This window comes from Crocodylus porosus, unplaced genomic scaffold (assembly GCF_001723895.1).
Source record: "Crocodylus porosus isolate Cpor-Errol unplaced genomic scaffold, CroPor_comp1, whole genome shotgun sequence".
Lineage (NCBI taxonomy): Eukaryota > Metazoa > Chordata > Crocodylia > Crocodylidae > Crocodylus > Crocodylus porosus.
Window position 1 is genome coordinate 307,375 of NW_017728916.1, and position 17,380 is coordinate 324,754.

At 48.1% G+C, this 17,380-nt stretch overlaps 1 protein-coding gene across 2 annotated transcripts in view; it reads right to left on the minus strand.

Annotated features, from left to right (window-relative positions):
• LAS1L (LAS1 like, ribosome biogenesis factor) overlaps positions 1–16,144 on the minus strand; it is an 83,425-nt gene extending 67,281 nt beyond the window's left edge. The window contains exons 1-6 of one of the 2 annotated variants that reach the window (XM_019536194.1): positions 15,994–16,144; positions 13,016–13,141; positions 12,738–12,807; positions 11,464–11,545; positions 9,488–9,685; positions 7,295–7,341 (exon numbers count right to left, since the gene is read on the minus strand). In XM_019536194.1, coding sequence (XP_019391739.1) covers positions 7,295–7,341; positions 9,488–9,685; positions 11,464–11,545; positions 12,738–12,807; positions 13,016–13,141; positions 15,994–16,121 — 651 coding nt within the window. In that variant the 5' untranslated portion in view covers positions 16,122–16,144. Of the gene's footprint in view, positions 1–7,294; positions 7,342–9,487; positions 9,686–11,463; positions 11,546–12,178; positions 12,387–12,737; positions 12,808–13,015; positions 13,142–15,993 lie in introns of those variants that run through there. The other variant, XM_019536195.1, reaches the window with a different exon arrangement.
• Between the last annotated feature and the right edge of the window lie 1,236 nt (positions 16,145–17,380).

Below are 17,380 nucleotides of genomic sequence, written 5' to 3' on the forward strand. Positions count from 1 at the left end.
AATCATCTTGTGGTCACTACTGCCCAAGTTTCCATCCACTACTACATTTCCCACCAATTCTTCCCTGTTTGTGAGCAGTATGTCAAGAAGAGCACGGCCCCTAGTTGGCCACTCCAACATTTGCACCAAGAAGTTGTCTAAGCAACTGGTTCAACTCCAAATTTCAGATGAGGATTGCTATGGTCTTGATCAGGGGCAGGCAATTATTTTGGGGAAGAGGGTCGCTTATTGAATTGTGGCAAGCTGTCGAGGGCTGCACTGGCAGCTCCACCACTTGACAGGTGCCCTGACCCCTGGTTGCCATCTTGGGACTGGAAGTTCTGCCCCCTAACCCCTGACTTTTGCCACTAGAAGTTCCTCCCCTTACCCCCAGAAGTACTCCTTTCAGCAAGGAGTTTTGCCATCTCAGAACTAGAAAAATACCAAATTATATTCTAAAAAGTCAACATCTAAAACATTCATTACTTTGATTTCAAAAAATATTTTTGCTCTGATTTACATGCATTTGTGTAGTGTACATAGAGGTGACTGTATATAATAGCTTAAAATCAAGTCTTATTCCTGTATATTGTGTAGGGAGGTATAGGTTTGTGGAGAACTGTGGGTGTGTGGGATGTGAGGGAGAATGTGGGTGTGTCTCTGGGGGTGGACAGATGTGGGGGTATGGGTGTGGGAACATATGGGTGTGGGTGTGGATACATGGGGTGTGGGTAGGAATGGAGGTCTACATGCACGGCCGTGAGAAGCAGGTGTGGGTGTATGTGTATGGTGGGGTATACGTGTGGCACTTGCCCTATGAACACACACACACACGGTACTGGCGCAGGCCTGTGCTCCCGGTCCAGCAATGCAGCTGGGAGCCACAGGGTGCTGGAACAGGGTGGGGTCAGGAAGACAGGGAATTGGTTGGGAGTAGGCTGGGCTGGGCTCCTGTCTCCTGCTGTTGGCTCCCCCTGGGTCCTACTACCCCTGGGGGCATTGTGTCACCTTTGACAGGAAGCCAGGAGCAGATAAATATTCTCTAAATTTTTTAGGGGGCCCATGGGCCAGATACGCCCCTTGGGCTGTATTTTACTCACCCGTGGTCTTGATCCCAGAGAGTAATTTGTCTGCAAGCATGTTTCTATTCATGGACCTTACAGAGAAAGCACTTGCCACTTTACAGTCCTATTTGGAATTTCAGCCTATCCATTTTATCAACAGCAGCCCATCAAGAATGTCTCTAGTTCATCAACACAGGGATGTAAGAACCACTTGTACCCAAAGAAGCACCCAAGTCAAAATCCTTGCCTGGGGCAAATAACGTTAGGTAACTGGAACACCGTCTTTACATGGAAGGTTATTTCTAAGTCAGTCAGGTTAGCACCGACCTGCTGCAGCACCATGATGAAAGTCTTTCAAAAATAATAAGGTGTCGCAGGGCACACAGGTGCCCCGTGCCTGAGAGCAGAAACAACCCGGGAGAGAGCCCTAGCAATGAGGGGGGAAGCCCAGCTGCTAGTTACCAGGGCAGCCAGAGTCACAGGTGCTGGTTGCTAGGACAACCACTGGGGAGTCAAGTCAGCTGACAGGAAGGGGCAGGGCCTGGCACATATAAACCCCAGGAGTGAGGCCAGGAGGGCAGTTCCCCGCTGGCGGCCAAGGGAGGAGGAGCTTGGCCACTGCAGACAGAGGGGAAAGGCCTGACTGCACGAGCAGCCTCTGATTGCTGCTATGGGTTGGAGTATTCTCCAGTAGGGACTGAATGATGTTTTGGCCGGACGGTTTAGATTTTTATGTTACAGCCCAGGGACTTTGAGTTTTGTGTTCACTGTTTATCCAGAGGACCGGGTGAGGCTATTAGGGGTTGGAGGAGGCCTCATAGGGGCTCCACGGTAGCGTGGGGACCCCGGTGCCAGAGAGGTAAGGCACTTTGGGTGCACTGACTCCAGCCCCAGGGCGCGAGGGTGGTGAGAAGCCCCAGGGTGCGGGGCCGGCGAGAAGCCCCACCAAGAGGGAGCAGCAGAGCACCAGGAAGGTCCAAGGCGAGACAGGGCGGCAGAAGCCCAGGGAAGTCACGAAGAGGGCCAAATTACAGCAATATCCAGGTCAAAACCACGTCAGTACCATCTGCAAGGCTTGGGCTGTGGTGTAGGGGAGGAAAAGAAGCGGCAGATAACGCCCCCTGGCACCAGGGTGGATAACATGGGCAGCCTCCTGCTAATTAGATCAATTAACTAATCAATTAAGATCAAGGCATGGCAGGAGAGTGAGCGGGTTGTTGGCCCATAACAGGAGGGCGGAGTCACCAATAGAGAAGACTCCAGTAGAGTCCAGCAGACTCCAGTAGTCACATAAGGCAAATCTCGCTCCGTTAACAATGTTGCTTCGGTTGAGTGTCAGAAAAAAGTCTCTATTTCTTTCATCACTTCAGTTTGTTGTCATTTAATTACCCCATTTTGTGCAAATGCTTACCCGACATATCAAATACAAAAATGTACAGGGAAAAAAATTAACAAAAAAAGCTTCAAAACAGTGGATATTAGTCAGTCATACCAGCTGTTTGACACTGAGTGCAACTACACATGCAGTTAATGTGGCGTGATAAACTCCAGTGAACTTTGAGCCAGATGGAGTACAACGTTCCTGGGTGCAGCATCTACACATGTGCCCAGGACAACATCATTCTGAGCCAGGGTGGAGTAGGCCCAAGCTGGTAGCAGGCTCAGGGGGTCACCCCTGGGCCCTGGTTGGTGGCGTCAGGTGGCAGTGAGGCTGGATGGGGCACAGGAGCGCCAAACAGGCAGGCAGGATTCTGGCCCCCTGCTCCATGGGCTGACTGGGTGCAATTTTCACCAGTGGTCACTTTCTACACAAGCGTTTGATTGCAGTTAATTACTCTGCCATAACACAGCACTGTCCCCAACAATACTATCTTCTGGTGGAGTTAATTAGTTTACTACGCCCTAATACTGATACATATGTAGACGATGACGCTTCACTGCAGAGCTAAGTAAAGTGCATATGTAGATACAACCACTGACGATTACAACCAGGCCCTGAACCAGTATAACAAAAACATTGGGGTCTGCATTAAGCTTGCTGTTGACTGGCGTTATCAAACATAATCTTTTATTTTTTAATGAGCCACATATTAATTTTTAAATAAAAAAGTTTAGATGGAAACCTATCTGACTTTATGGTCACCACAAGCTCCAGGCTCAATGAAGATGATATGGAAGTATGAGACAGAGTCACAAGATACCTGATATCTAATCTTAGTTCTGCCTCTAATTCTCTGTGCAGTTCTAGGCTAGTCATATGTTTTTTGTACCCTTCATACTTACTTATTGCCATAATGTCTCAAGGTTTCAAGGTTTGTTATTTCAATGCAGTCTTACATATAGGAACGCAACCTCTTTAAAACCAGCGTATGAAACAGGTTGTCACCAAAACCCCAAACCAAGCCCATGAGTAAGCCACACACAATTGCTACTGTGGCTTGAATCTGCAGCCCCTGGTCAGAACTTGCTTCATCAAGTATCAGTCATGTGGAGCTTCTTGAATGGGCTGTGGTGAAGTCAGACCTCACTTCATGTGATTTTGGTTACAAATGGAAGTTCTGCATGGGCATATCCGGCACTAGGGAAGCAGCAGAGGAGGGAAAATAATAGAGAAGTCTGCAGAATTTCATCCCCTGATGAGCCAAGAATTTTAAAGAACAAAAACAAGCAACTTTCCTCCTCCTACACAGAACAACTATGGCAAGTTTCTCCATCTTTCCTACTTTCCTTCAGGACACGAGACCCTAAGCAGCACCATTAGAACAACCCCCCAGCCTATGAATTGGTACTGTCATTTCCACCTCTGCTCAGGAATAGCATGGGCCACCAATGTGTCAAAAAAGGCCCATTATCTAGTCAATATTTTCACCATTAAATTAAGCTAAATTGTATTACATCCATGTAATAAGAGCGGGTAAGGACGAAGAGTGGCTTGGGAATCCCAGTCCCAAAGAAATCCCCAGACAAATTGGATTTCCTGTTCCAAAATGGAGCAGGAGCAGGACAGTAGTCCCACATCTCACTGTCCTTTCCTCCCCACTCAAGGAGATATGTTCTGTGTGCCATTTAGCAATGAGTTTTCAGTAAAGCATCCCAATTAACAGTGTAGTTCTTGCCACCTCATGAACATGTAATGCTAACGTAAGACTTAATAAATATGAAGTGGATTAAGGATAAAATGTGAAAGTTTTACAAAAAATCTGCCCAGAGATTGGATGGCAAAGAAGGGAAGAAGAACATTAATCACCTTTGGGGCCATCACAAAGACCTTACTTACAATGCAACCTCCAAAACACTGAGCAAGACATCACAGATATTCATTATGGAACACTGAAACATTAGTTTAAGAGAAGTCTTTAGAGATAATATAACGACATCAGTAAAAGACCTTCTGTCAAAACTACACAAGAACAAATATGGCTACCACCATCCATTACCACATTGCATTTTAAACTTAAATCTATAATAATGGAAAGGATTTTAAGACTCCAGACAAAATTCCAGCTAATGGAAGGGAGCTTTATTTTTCTAAGCATCAGAATGGCCTTAAAGACACTAGTTCCATGACATCAGTTGAGTATCATTATCTTTGACTGCAAGAGCCAATGACAGAACTCCCTCCCTGCAAAAAGTTGGACAGAAGCTTTTCTTCCAATGCCACATTAAAGAAACAAAAACCCAGAAGTCAGGTAACCAGCTACAACCATGCCTTCTGGTTACTAAAGGAGGTTTAGGCAAGTTATTATTATCCATCCTTCTGGATAACAAACAACAAAAGGATCTTGTGTTCCTCCACACAGGTAACTAGATTTATCGTGACACCAGATACATGTGGTCTCCCCTATAGCTTCAGTCCAATGCCTTCAAACAGCAGTCAGAGAATGAAAGACACTTCTATTACTTTAGATCAAAACCTTTTGTTCGACAGTAAATTTTTCAAATGGCAATAATATCCAGCACACACTTGGAAGATTCAACACCTAACTACGTTCTACCACTTGACTATACTGTACAGAAGCGCAGACTTGAAACACCATCTTATTAAAAGAGCAATGAACAAGATGCATGGAACTCAAAAAACGGCCTATGTAGAAAGTGCAGTTGCAGGAGGAGAGCATAAAAAATTAGCTCAGCTACTTGATGATCACAGCAGAACACTTCCCCATGGCCCACTACACATACCAATCCTAAGGCACGATGTTTTGTTTCTGGAGATGTCACGAAACCAAGGGAAACGTTTAAAATGTGGAACTAGGACTCAAGTGCCCAAAGTAAAGCATCTGTCACTGAGAAAGCACTGCTGTGAGTGTCCTTGAAAGTCTTACACCAAATCTGGGGAATTCTCATGAGACAGCCATTCAGCCAAGAAGACACTACAGCTTCCTATACATGTGCTGGTTCATGTTCTAATTAAAACACTCCAGCACGGCCTCACCATCACGTGTTTACGCCCCCGCAGGTTTAACAAAGGCTGCTGGGGCACTTTAACTAAATCTTGTTGAATGAAGCTTAGATAAAGTGTCCTGTGGCCATTTTTAAACCTGCAGGGGCTTAATATATGTGACAGTGAGGTGTTTTAATAGGAGGTGATCTCCAGGAACCATTCTAATTAGAACGCCACCCCCCTCCCGCCCAAGCATGTATATAGGCAGCCTAAAATGCCAGACATCACCTAGAAATTCCAACAACGACTTAAAAAATATAGTTACTTCAAGTGACATACAGCCCCCTTCCCTCTCCCTCCATGCCAGTTCTTGCAGTTATATAGTCGCATTTTCCTATTCAGTTTGAAACTTTTTCCTCTCCCCTCTACTGCCCTTTTAAAATGGGAAGTAACTGTGTCATCTGTTTCACCATTTTTCCTCCATATAGTACTGGGGAATGTACAAAATAAACTAGTAAAGTATTTTTTCCATGTGACATTACAATTCTAATAAGCTTGGGTGTTACTTTTAACACTAGCAACATTCAGACAGAAGTTAGATATTTACATATGACCCAAGAATGCAATGTTTCCAAGGTCCTGAGGAACTAGAAAGAGATGTCATGTCATCTTAGCATATGCCTCAAAAACCTGAGATTCTTCTATTTCAAAACATGCTGTAAAACCGCCCACTGGCTTCTCACCTATGGTTAACTGAATGGTCTCTTGGCTTCAGGGTGCGTATGAGAAGGTGTCACAGGAAAACTATTTTCTAAGGAAACAGATGAAGAGCTCTCAAGCAGTGAGACACAAAACCATCAGTAAAATAGGACACCTCCTACTGACATCAGTAGATTGTGGATCAGATCCTATCTAACGGGTTTTTACAGAGCCTGTCACCAGATTCATTTAACATACTTCACTAATGAGGTTAAGTGCGTGCAATGTACCGTTTTAAAGAGAAATAAACCGAGACAAGGGAGAAAAAATTGCCCAGTCACAAGCTCAGTAAATATAAAAGAAAAAAAGTTAGAATCCTGATCTCGTAACTCCCCACGCTGTCCCAGCCACTGAGTCACTTTCAAAGTACAACGCGCTGAATGATAGGAAAACCAGACTAAAGACCTCACACTAAAAAGACTAAGGCATTAATTTCTAAGGGCTTCATGTTCAGTAATTAAAAGCACAATTACTAAGCACCCAGAAAGATGCAGGAATTACAGACAAGCGTGGGATTATTTCAAATATGCCTATGTGGACAACATAATATAAAGTGTGATCCTATCGGAAGTCAAGAGACTCAAATTTCGTGGGTTTTTTCAGTGAACCCATGACATTTTGCTTCAATGAATCATGCAAGACAGTACCAACAGAGACAACAGCACATCTCAGTTCCACAACATAGCTCTCCCTACCTCTGCAATGCTCACAACCCCATCTACAGGCTGCTGAATTAACTACTATGCCTTAAAAACCATCCTAGTAGGAAACTAGCAAAAGTTGCTCTATTTACACTGTTTACTGGCTGGACTGCAAAGCAGCATAAGCTAGGGCACAAATACCAGTGTGTCTCTTCTGGATAAGTTCTGCTTGCAGGATTATTTAAGAAATGAAGAGAGGTGTAGTGGGAAGGGGGAATCAGGGATTTCTGTACACTGAAACTTTTGGTACAAAAGCCAGCCAAGCAAGCAGCCAGATAGTCTGAATCAAGCCTCCCTGTACGGAGGTTTCTCAGTCTTTGAACAAGAATAATAAGAAAAACACAAAGATTGCTTTACAACAGAAAAAGAAGATGGGCTAGAAGAGTTAATGAACAAATTGGACTTACCCCAAACTGATGATTTCTGTAGGATATCAGCACATTTCTGACCTTCTCTAGAAAGAAGCACAATTATAGAGTTTAAACAGGCAACAAGCTAACATTTAAGTGCTGCTCAATTCACACTCAACGCATATGGCATTAAAATGCAAAAAGACCATTCATGTCTAGCTGAGCAGCCCTTTGATTACTCTACACTACTGCAGTCTCTTCAAATAATACAGGAGTTGCCAATGGGATTTGGACCAGTGGTTCACATGACCCATTATTTTGTTTCCAGTGGCTGAACTGAGATTCTTCAAAGGAAAGTGCAAGAAAACCTTTAGATTGGGGTGCACACTACATAGCATGGCACCTTAGTGAGTTGGCTGTATTGCATTCCTGATCTGCATCTACCTGGGAAAAGGAACAGGACCAGAAGCCATGACTGTATCCAATGGCACAGCTCCCTGTGACAGGTAAGGTAGTGGGCAGTGACAGGGGGCAAGGCAGGAGGAGACGATCTGTTTTAATCTGTGAAAACAGCAGAATCCCCCAGGGATACCCTGTAATTGTTGTGATGACATTACAGAAGTATAATGCTGATAACAACCGTCCACGGGCAAATGTAAGTTGTAAGAAGCTCTCAACAGAGTTTGAGTTGTGCACCCTGCTGTAGATGAAAGCTCTGAAATAATGGCCCCATACAAGGTGTTTCCTCCCAACTCAGGTATTTAGTGATTGACTTATGAAACCAAGCAGGAACACAGGCTGGAGTTACGGGCTCACCTGCATGAATGTGTAGCAGGGGATAGAATTAATATGGAAACTGAGACCAACCCCTGAGCTTATTGAAGGGTTAGCTCAGGTTTCAGCCAAGTGTTAACAGACATTACAGCTATGTCACAGGGATGCCCACTGATGAAAATCCGAGGAGTTGATATGAAAAATGTTAGCTCCTCCAAAAATCATGCAAGCCTAGAACAGCTATACTACTATCTATCTAAGACAGCGATGGGCAAAATATGGGCCACGATCGGGATCCGGACCACCAGGTGATTGGATCTGGCCAGTGGCTGCCCCCGCAGTACTCCACAGGAGACCATGCCCTGCCTACTTATGGTGTGGCAGTCTGCACTGGGCTTCTGCTGGCATCCAACAGCGTGGGCCCTGACCAGCTTCTGGCAGGGCTGTTCCCTCTGGGCAAGCAGCTTCAGCCAGGCGGCTCCTACCCTAGTGTGCGAGGCTCTGGCTTCAGCTCCCAGCTGCCAGTCAAAGGCAGGCAGGATCTGGAGCTGCAGCCCTGTGTGCCCACTGAGAGCAGCACGGCGTGGTGTGATGTAGCAGAAGGAGGAGGAGCTGCTGCTGGAGGTGGGGATTGCAAAGCAAGACCCAGATAGCTGCAGCTGCACCAGGAACAGCCCAGTGGAAGCTGCTCCTGCCTCTGCTGCACCATGCCACGCTGTTCTGGGTGAACTGGAGAGCAACTTCAACGGGGCAGCTCCTGCCCGTGCACCAACTTCAGCTCCTGGCCACCTTCCTGGGAGTTGGAGCCTAAGCCAACTGTGCACTGGGCCAGGAGCCTGGCTGAAGCTGCACGCTTGGAGCAGCCCTGCAGGAGGCAAGAACAGGAGCAGGAGCCGCCACTGGAGGTGGAGGACATAAAGCAGCACCCAGCCCCACACTGGGCACTAGTGTGTATGTGGCATGGGCTGCCACGGTACAAGAGGACAGGGCTCAGCCCCAAGTGGAGCACCAAAGGAGCAGCGCGCACTGCACCACCTGGGCAAGCTCTGCTGAAAGCACCCTCCTCTCCCCACCCTGCACCCACAGCAGGCTCCCAGGACCTAGCACCCAGGCAGCCCCCCTCCACAGACACACACATATACCCCCCTAAAATCCTCCCTATACACACACCCCACACCCCAGAGGGCAAGGGCATGCCTGAGGGCAGAAGGCAGCTTCTCCTGCCCTTCCCACTTTTGAACACTGCTCCTCACCCACCCACAGCCCCATTGAGTTTTGGTGAGCTGTTGGACAGGGAGAGGGAGTGCTGACTTGACATGTGACAGCTCATCAATACACCCTATGTGGCCCTCAGTTGCAAATAATTACTCACCCTGATCTAAGAGAGAGACTTTTTATCAACTTGCTTAGACAGCTTTGAGCATTCACCACAAAAGCAGCACACCAAGTGATCTCTCACTCATCTCAAACACCCACCGTGAAACTCCTTGTCTTCCAGGTAACCTTGGGGTTGCAGGTCCTGAGCCTCCTCTGTGTCACTGTCCATCTCTGTCTCTGTTGCTGCTGTCATCTCTGCCTCTTCATCCTGCTCTTCTTCACATTCTCCAGACAGATTATTGCCCAGCTGGCAGCTCCAGTACGTTCTTCGGAGCCACTCCAGCACAACATCACACCCTGCAGGTGAACAGCAAGACACGTTTGCTCTCTCCTCACAGAACAGAAATTCACCATTCATTAGAATCCAGCAAATATTTTGTAAATTGGCATTAGCAACCAAGTTCCTCTAAGATTAAAAGCACCCCATAATAAAAAGTGAAAAGACTACAAAGGAAGGAACACTTTTGTGATGGGGACATTAGACCAATTCCCATTCTGGGGGATTGTGCCACATGCAGGCGTGGAGCATGGGCTTTTGTGCATTCTTGCACCTCACTGCATTAGGCAGATTCAAGTGAAATTTCAGTCCCAAAAGTGGAAGTTTCAGAAAGTTAACTAGTGATTTTTACCAACAGGATGGAAACAGTCTGAACAGTGAATTACCAAAATAAGGTGGAGCAGCCCACCAAAAATCTCCATTTCTCCAGCCACTATCTCACTGCTAGCCATGTGTCAAATGCCATTACCCAATCCAACATGGATTCTAGCTGAGTTTCTCTGGCATCTCAGTACTAAGACTGAGGCTTACAGGTTCCACAAAATAAGTTTAAAAGCCTAAAAATCAGGCCATCTATTCAGAGGTGCTGAATATCCTATTTCATTAGAAGCATTATGAGTTCTCAATACCTCTAAAAACATCTCTCATCTATCAAGGTCTATATAAAATCAGGTGCCAGAATTCCTCCCTCCAAGAAAGATTCAATAACCCCACAAAGCAAGGAAAGGGTTAACCAGAGCCCTAATGGAAAATTAGGCCCCTGTGTCAGCTAAAGTCTTCTGTCTAATCAATCAGGAATCAGACCCAACCTGCAAAGATAAAAAGGAAGACCCATGCAGTCTGGAGGAAAGTCTGGGCCTGAGAAGCAGTAGCAGGACTTCAGGCTGCCAGTATGAGAGGTGATGGCAACAGCTAGCTTGAGGGGCAGATGGAGGAAGTGGTATGAGGGCTGGCAAGAATTACGCAGTTAGAAATCTTCCCCTCACAGCCCTGGGCTGGGACTCAGAGAGGATTGGGCCTGGGCTTCCCCAGTCCTGAGACGCTCCGTCCCTGCTACCAGCAGAGGAGACTTAGAATGCTTTCATGTTTGTAAGCTAAACGGACGTAGGCTGCAGGGGAAGCTCAAACCTTCAACCAGGTGAGCAGGATCATCTCTGATAGCATTCCCCTCATTCTTCCCCTGCCCCAACCCAGATGTGGAGAAGCCTGATGCTTTCTCTTGGGAAAGAAACCTTTTGCTGCATCTCATCCCCTAGCTTTTTCTTTCTTCCTCCCCATTCTTTCTCCTGCCAGCCTTCTATCATGGACATGTCAGTCACTTCCACCTAGCTGGACTCTCCCTGTAGTCTCCCCTTTGGAGGAACTGCTTTCCACTATCACCTGCTACTATGTGGGCAGCAGACTCTGGTATTACAGCACCACCCAGTGGACCCACAAGGAGAGAGCATCTCTGAGTAAGATGACTCCCAGAATCAGGAAGCAGATGTGCTGTATGTGTAGGATGAGCATGGTTACATGTTTTAGCCATATTGGTCTACAGGCAAAAAAAAATGCAGAACTTTTGGCAGAGACGATCTCTCTTATTAGACAAAGTAAATAGTTGCAAAAAAAAAAAATCCTTTATTTGCAAGCTTTTGGGCTCATACACCCTTGCTCAGAGAAAGGAGAAAGCACAGATTGTAACGCTTTCTCTAGGTAAAAATGAAAAGTCACAATGCACAGGAAAATAAAAATGTTATCGTTTACCCTGGGTGGAAAAGTTCCTTTTTATGCAAAGTAGGATGAGCATGGCACTTACCTTTTCGGCATGCATTTAGCTGGGGCAGCTTCCCGTGGGTCAGATCATGACGAAGATCCACAACCCAAACTGGAATATTCATCTTAAAAAGAAGCACAACTGTTTCTGAACAACATGTGTTGCCTCTAATGGCAATCACAACAGTAAGGCTGGATTCTAAAAACTTGTTATAGCCTGGAACATCCTCCTCTGTGGCTCTGCCTGTCTGAATAGCCTTCCTACATCTCTGCTTCATCAACTTCATTCCAAGCCTTAGATGAGGATGTCTCTTCTTCCACACTACTAATATGACTTTAGTTAGGACCACCCCTTCAAGAAAATCTATAATTGTTTAGAAGTACCTGCAAGTAAAACACCAGTCCCTCTATACCAGTTTGCTATTTTGCAGTCAGATTAACCTTTGTATTGTCAATTATTTTCCTCCCAGTACCTCCATGGCAGGGGGAAGGGAACAGGGGGCAGTGCAGCAGGGTGGCATGGTCCTCTTTCTTGAATATCTTAAACTACTTCACATCCCTCTGTCCTTGCAGTGGCAGGACCATGACTGTGCCCTGTGGTCAGTTAGGGTGTTCTTGGTGTTTTTGAGTGAGGTGCCTGGTAGTTTGTGTAGTTCTAAGAACCAGCCCACATTAAAGGCTCCTCAATGCAAGTAAAGAGAGAAATTACCAGGAGCTGAGGCAGGAGTGAAGTTAAATAAGGGTTTGGGAGGAATTACCTGTAGTTTGAAGTTCCAAAGATCTGAAATGTTTGCAACAACATTAGGTGATGCTTTTAAGAGATGCACTGTTCACACTGATATCCTTATCATTATTTAATCCTATGAAGCAGTTTAGGCCACAGTTCAGATTGGAAAATACTCATTTACTGCAGTGAGTTCAATATTTTGATGCCTGGTTGGTCATTGGAGACTACTTCCTTCTCTCCTTCAGAATTAGAAATCAAAAGCAACGCTTCAGACCAAGGAAAATCAGAGGGATATACCTACCAAGCCACCATTCCCATTCCTGGATGTGAGACAGAGCTGCGAGTATCACAGTCCCCAAATGTTGCTGTTACTTCATCTTTGCTAGCAAGCTGTCTTCATGAGAGTGTGCTCCTTTCCCCAGCCCACTGTCCTCATCCTCTCTCTCCCCTCAAAAAAAATAGATCCATACACTAAACCTAATGCTATTGTAAAAAATGTGACGCAAAAAATAAGGTTTGCAAACTAAATGGCCCTGAGGGCCTGTGAAGTTTCCTTTGTGAATTGCTCCACTAAGGAATCCAATACCTACCTCTTTAGCTAGTCTTCTCAGAGGAATGTAAAATATCTTCTGTTTGCGCTCAGTGATGAGATTCACAAACCTATATGTAAGACACAAACAAGAAAAAATCACCATAACTTGATGTGCAAAAAGAGAAGAAAATTTTCTTTCTGATTTTTCTTGAGGCTTAATTTGCAAACCCAACTGTGGCTGTTGGAGAGCTACAGAATTAAATTATCAAAGGGAATCATGCCCTCCCTGGATTTTTTTCCCACATCCCCTACTGTATCTACCAGATTAAGTCTTACCTCACCAGGGCTAGACCATAGGAAAGGACTAGCTCGTGGGAGCTCACATTGCCAGACATATCCAGGATTTTACAGCGAATCAGATCAGTAGTGCAATCCACAGCTAAAGGCATTCTCTGCCCATACCTACAGATACAGAAAACATAAGGGAAATACTTTCTATAGACATATCATAATTAAACATTTGAGTGTAAGCTCTTTTTTCCCCCTTAGTTCTGTAATCTCAGGCTGTAAGAGGTAGTGGATAAAGATGGCAGGATGGAAAGAAGGTGGATTCCTAGCCCACTCAAGTCATCACTGGCTTGCAGCATGAACCAGGGGCTAGCGTAGCCTCTCTGGAAGACTCCGTTCGTGCTTGGAATAAGAGATGCCCTGCATGATTTCAACCAAAGTCCATTGCTGGGGCAGGGCCACGGCAATGTGTGTACTGTGGACTGACCCTGACTTGGAGGGACATCTTGAGTTTGGTTAGGAGAGAACATAAGAACTGGAATTTACTGGTCACATCATGGGTCCACCTTGCCCAGTTTCCTGTGTCACACCATGCCAGTGCTCTGCTCAGTGTCTCTCCTTGGCACTCTTGTTATTAACCTTTGACCAGCACTCCTGTCCCTGTTTTTTTCTTGGTTTTTTTTTTTTTATTATTAACTATTTGTCCCCAGAAATCAGTTGTCACCTTTTTTTGGCCTCCCTGCCTGAGAGAGGCCAGTAGGTTATTTGGTGGGCCTAGACCTACATTCCTCAATGTGACAAATAGGTCTGTGTCACATTGTGCCAGTGGGCACTGCCCAGTGTGCTCTGCTTGGTATCCACCCTTGGCATCCTAGTTTTAAACCTTTGACCCACCTGTCCATTGTCTTTCGTTGTCCCCGGCACTCAGTTGTTACCTAACTAGTGGCCTCCCTAAGAAGGCTTATAGTGTTTCCTCGTGCACACTGGTCTAGGGTCCCTAGACAACAAATAAGCCTGTGCCACACTGCCCAGTGTGCTCTACTCGGTGTCACCCCTTGGCACACTAGCTTTGAACCTTTGACCCTCACTCCCATCAGTACTTTGTTATCATCTGTTCCAAGCAACAATTAGTTGCCACTTTCCTAGTAGCCTCCTTTTTTGAGGGGGGGCTTATAGGTGAAAGGTCCACCCTGTGAAACTATAAGCCCCTAAAGTGCCAAATAGGCCTGTGTTGCAGCATGCCAGTGGGCATTCGGTGTCCGCACTCAGTGCACTAGTTATAAACCTGTGGCCTTCACTCCTGTCCCTGTTATGTTTTCAGTTGTTCCAAGCAATTCATTGTTGCTTTTCCAGTAGTTTACTTGGTGGGCACTGCCCCACAATTCTTCTGAGACAACATATAGGCCTGTGTCACACCATGGTGTGGAAGAGAGTGGATGCTGAAAGGCAGAGTGACCAGAGTTGTTTTTTCACACTGTTCCTCTCTCACTTGCAGCCTTCAGCACTGAAGATCTAGGAAGCTCTTATTCAGATGCTGTACCCCTAACCCCCATGCTCAATACTGACTGATGCCTTTTTCCTCCAAAAACTTGTCTAATCCCTTTTTGAGAGCTTCTCATGAAGCAGACTTACTGGAGAAGCTGTGGACTCTCCATCACTGGAGGTCTTCAAGGAGAGGTTGGACAGCCACTGACTGGTGATAAGAGAGGTGTAGCTATGCCTGTGTTCTGCTATGGGCATTTCCCATGCCTCCAGGCTTTGCTGGCTGCCCCTGCCTCCTCCTTCCCCCACCATCTGCTACACATGCCAGGGTGTTTTTAAGCCCCCCTAAGAGGCACTGGGTGTTGGCTACAGCCAAGGCTGAGGACTCAGAATTGCAGAGAAGCCGGGCTGGAAGGGGCCTCCAGAGATCCAGTGGTCCTCAACCTTTTTTGTACCAGGGCCCATTTGTAGACATCGATGGCCAGTCCCAGCTCGGTGCCTCTCACTACTGACCTGCTGCTTCCTGCCCCCAGCCCCCTAATGTGTGGGTTGGGGGGCCCCAAGCAGCCCCTCACAGGCAGGAACTCTGCCAGCCTGCAAGGGAAAAGCTAGAGTTTCCCATGTTTTTTTCTTTAAAAACAGATCCTTCTTTAAAAGTCTATTGATCCACGTTTAAAATTTTGCTCGTGACCCTTTCATATATTCTTGCAACCTACTTTTGAGTTGCGACCCATAGGCTGAGAAACACTGATCCTAGTCCAACCCCATGCCTGAGGAAGGATCAGTCCTATCCAGACCATCCCAGACAGACCCATCAGCTATCCTATGCTCTACAAAAGATAACCATCAACCCTGACACAACAGACCTAACACCCTAACCTGGCACAAGTAAGGCAGGGGAACCATGACCGCCAACGCCCCGCTTCTCTGAAACAGCACTATATGCTCAAGAGATCCTGGGTAGAGGGCCATGCCCCCCACCACAGAGGAAGGCGAAAACCGCCGTGGCATGTCCCCATCTGACTGACTGTGCCAACGCTCCTGCTGAGACCAAGCCAGAGGCTCCTGGCTAAAGGGCTGGGGTCAGACCGCTGCCATACTCGAGGTTTAAAAGCAATATTACCCCATGATGCAATTGCTTGGATGGGGGGTGCGGGGCGTTTGCCTTCCTCTGCAGCGGGGGCACGGCCCCTACACCGGATCTCTTGAGCATCTGCTGGCAACCTTTCACAGAAGAGGGGCGTCAGTACCGCGGCTCCCCTGCTTTGCCTCTGTCGGGGTCGATGCCGGTCTCGGGCAGCGCGCAGGCGACGCAGTGTCTGGGGTGGTGGGGACCTGCCCCTGGCCCCACTTCTCTGGGACGCTACGGAGGGGCCTGGGGCAGAGCTGGCCCCGCGGGACCCAGCACGGGGCTGAGCAGGGCTTGTGCGGGGGGAAGCCGAGAGCCCCGGGGGGGCTGCAGCCGGACACACAGGGGGAGAAGGGGCTGATGCAGGGGCAGGGGCAGAGCAGGACCACTTCCCCCCGCCCGGCCCGGCCCGCACCTGCTCTTCCAGGCCGACACACGGTCCAGCGCGTGCTGCTGCAGCCGGCCGTCCCCGCCATACAGCCCCACCATCACCTGGTCCCACTCGGCCTTGCCGCGCCAGGCCACCACGCTGCGGCCCGCCATAGCCCGCCGCGCGCCGCAGCCAATGGGAGCCCGCCCCGGCCCGATGGAACTTCCGCCCCTCGCCCATTGGGCGCCCGCTGATGGCGTCATAAAAGGCTGAAGCGTGGCGGGCCGGGCTGTGGGGAGTTGTCCCTCGCTCTTCGCCGCCTGGGGTCGCCGCGTTGCCTGTCCTGTCCTGCCCAGCAGCGACGCAGCCGCAGTGGGGCCAAAACCAAGGGAGATTCAGGGCCTTCTTAGGGCCCAGTCCCACAGCTGTTTGAATGCCGGGCGTTTCCGTGCGCTTCAGCGCTGCATCGAGGGCAGCGACCGCGCCGCTGCGGCAGGCGCTGCCAGCCGTCCCTGTTGGAGCGGGGGGGGCGCGGGAGAGCGCCTGTGATGGCTGTGCCCGGCCCGCGTGGCGTTTCCGGCCCTAGTTTTACTCTGGTCACGTTCTGCCCCGCGGTGCTGGGTGCGCGAGGAGACCTCCGTGCAGGTGGCAACGGTGGCTGCCTAGGGCAACTGGGCCAAAAAGCCTGTGGGGACACCCCTGGCACCCTTAATGGCTCTAGAGCAAGGGTTTCAACCTTTTGGGGCCACTGTACCCCCAGTTGCTGGTTGAGAAGGCAGGAGTTCCCCAGCGGCCAGTGACCAGGGAGGGTGTCCCCCCAGCGGCCAGTCAACAACCAGGGGGCAGGGTCCTTCTCAGCTGATCAGTGAGTGTGCTGGTGGCGGGCGTGCCAGCAGAGGCACCCGCTGCTAAGTACCCTCTGAGGTCATCAGAAGTACCGCTAGGGGTATGCGTACCCCCAATTGAAAACCCCTGCTTTAGAGCAGTGAGGGATCTGGCATCCTCCTCCTCTGTCAGATGGTTCTGGGAAGAGGTGCTCAACTTGCTTTCCATTTGTGTTGGGGAAGAGATATCCTAGGCATTCTGCTCAAGGCCCCGCAACCATGATGCATTTCGTTAGATTTCTGCAGCTTGTGGACGTCAGTGGGATTGGCATCAGTGCAGGGCCAAGACAAAGATCCTCCAGGTGTGGGATATGGGGACACAAGATGCCAAGTGGATCTCTGGTGCCCAGCAAATCACCACCACTCATGAAGAGCCGTCACAAATCCTTGTAGGGATGACTCCATTCAACCCCAGTAGTTGGTGGGTATGCCTAACATCATCCCACCCTAATGACAGCTATGAGTATGAGGCAGCCCCTCACCCCCACTTCCAGCTCTTCTGGACACCCATCTTGTGCCACAATAGCTGGACATGAGAGTTCTGCAGC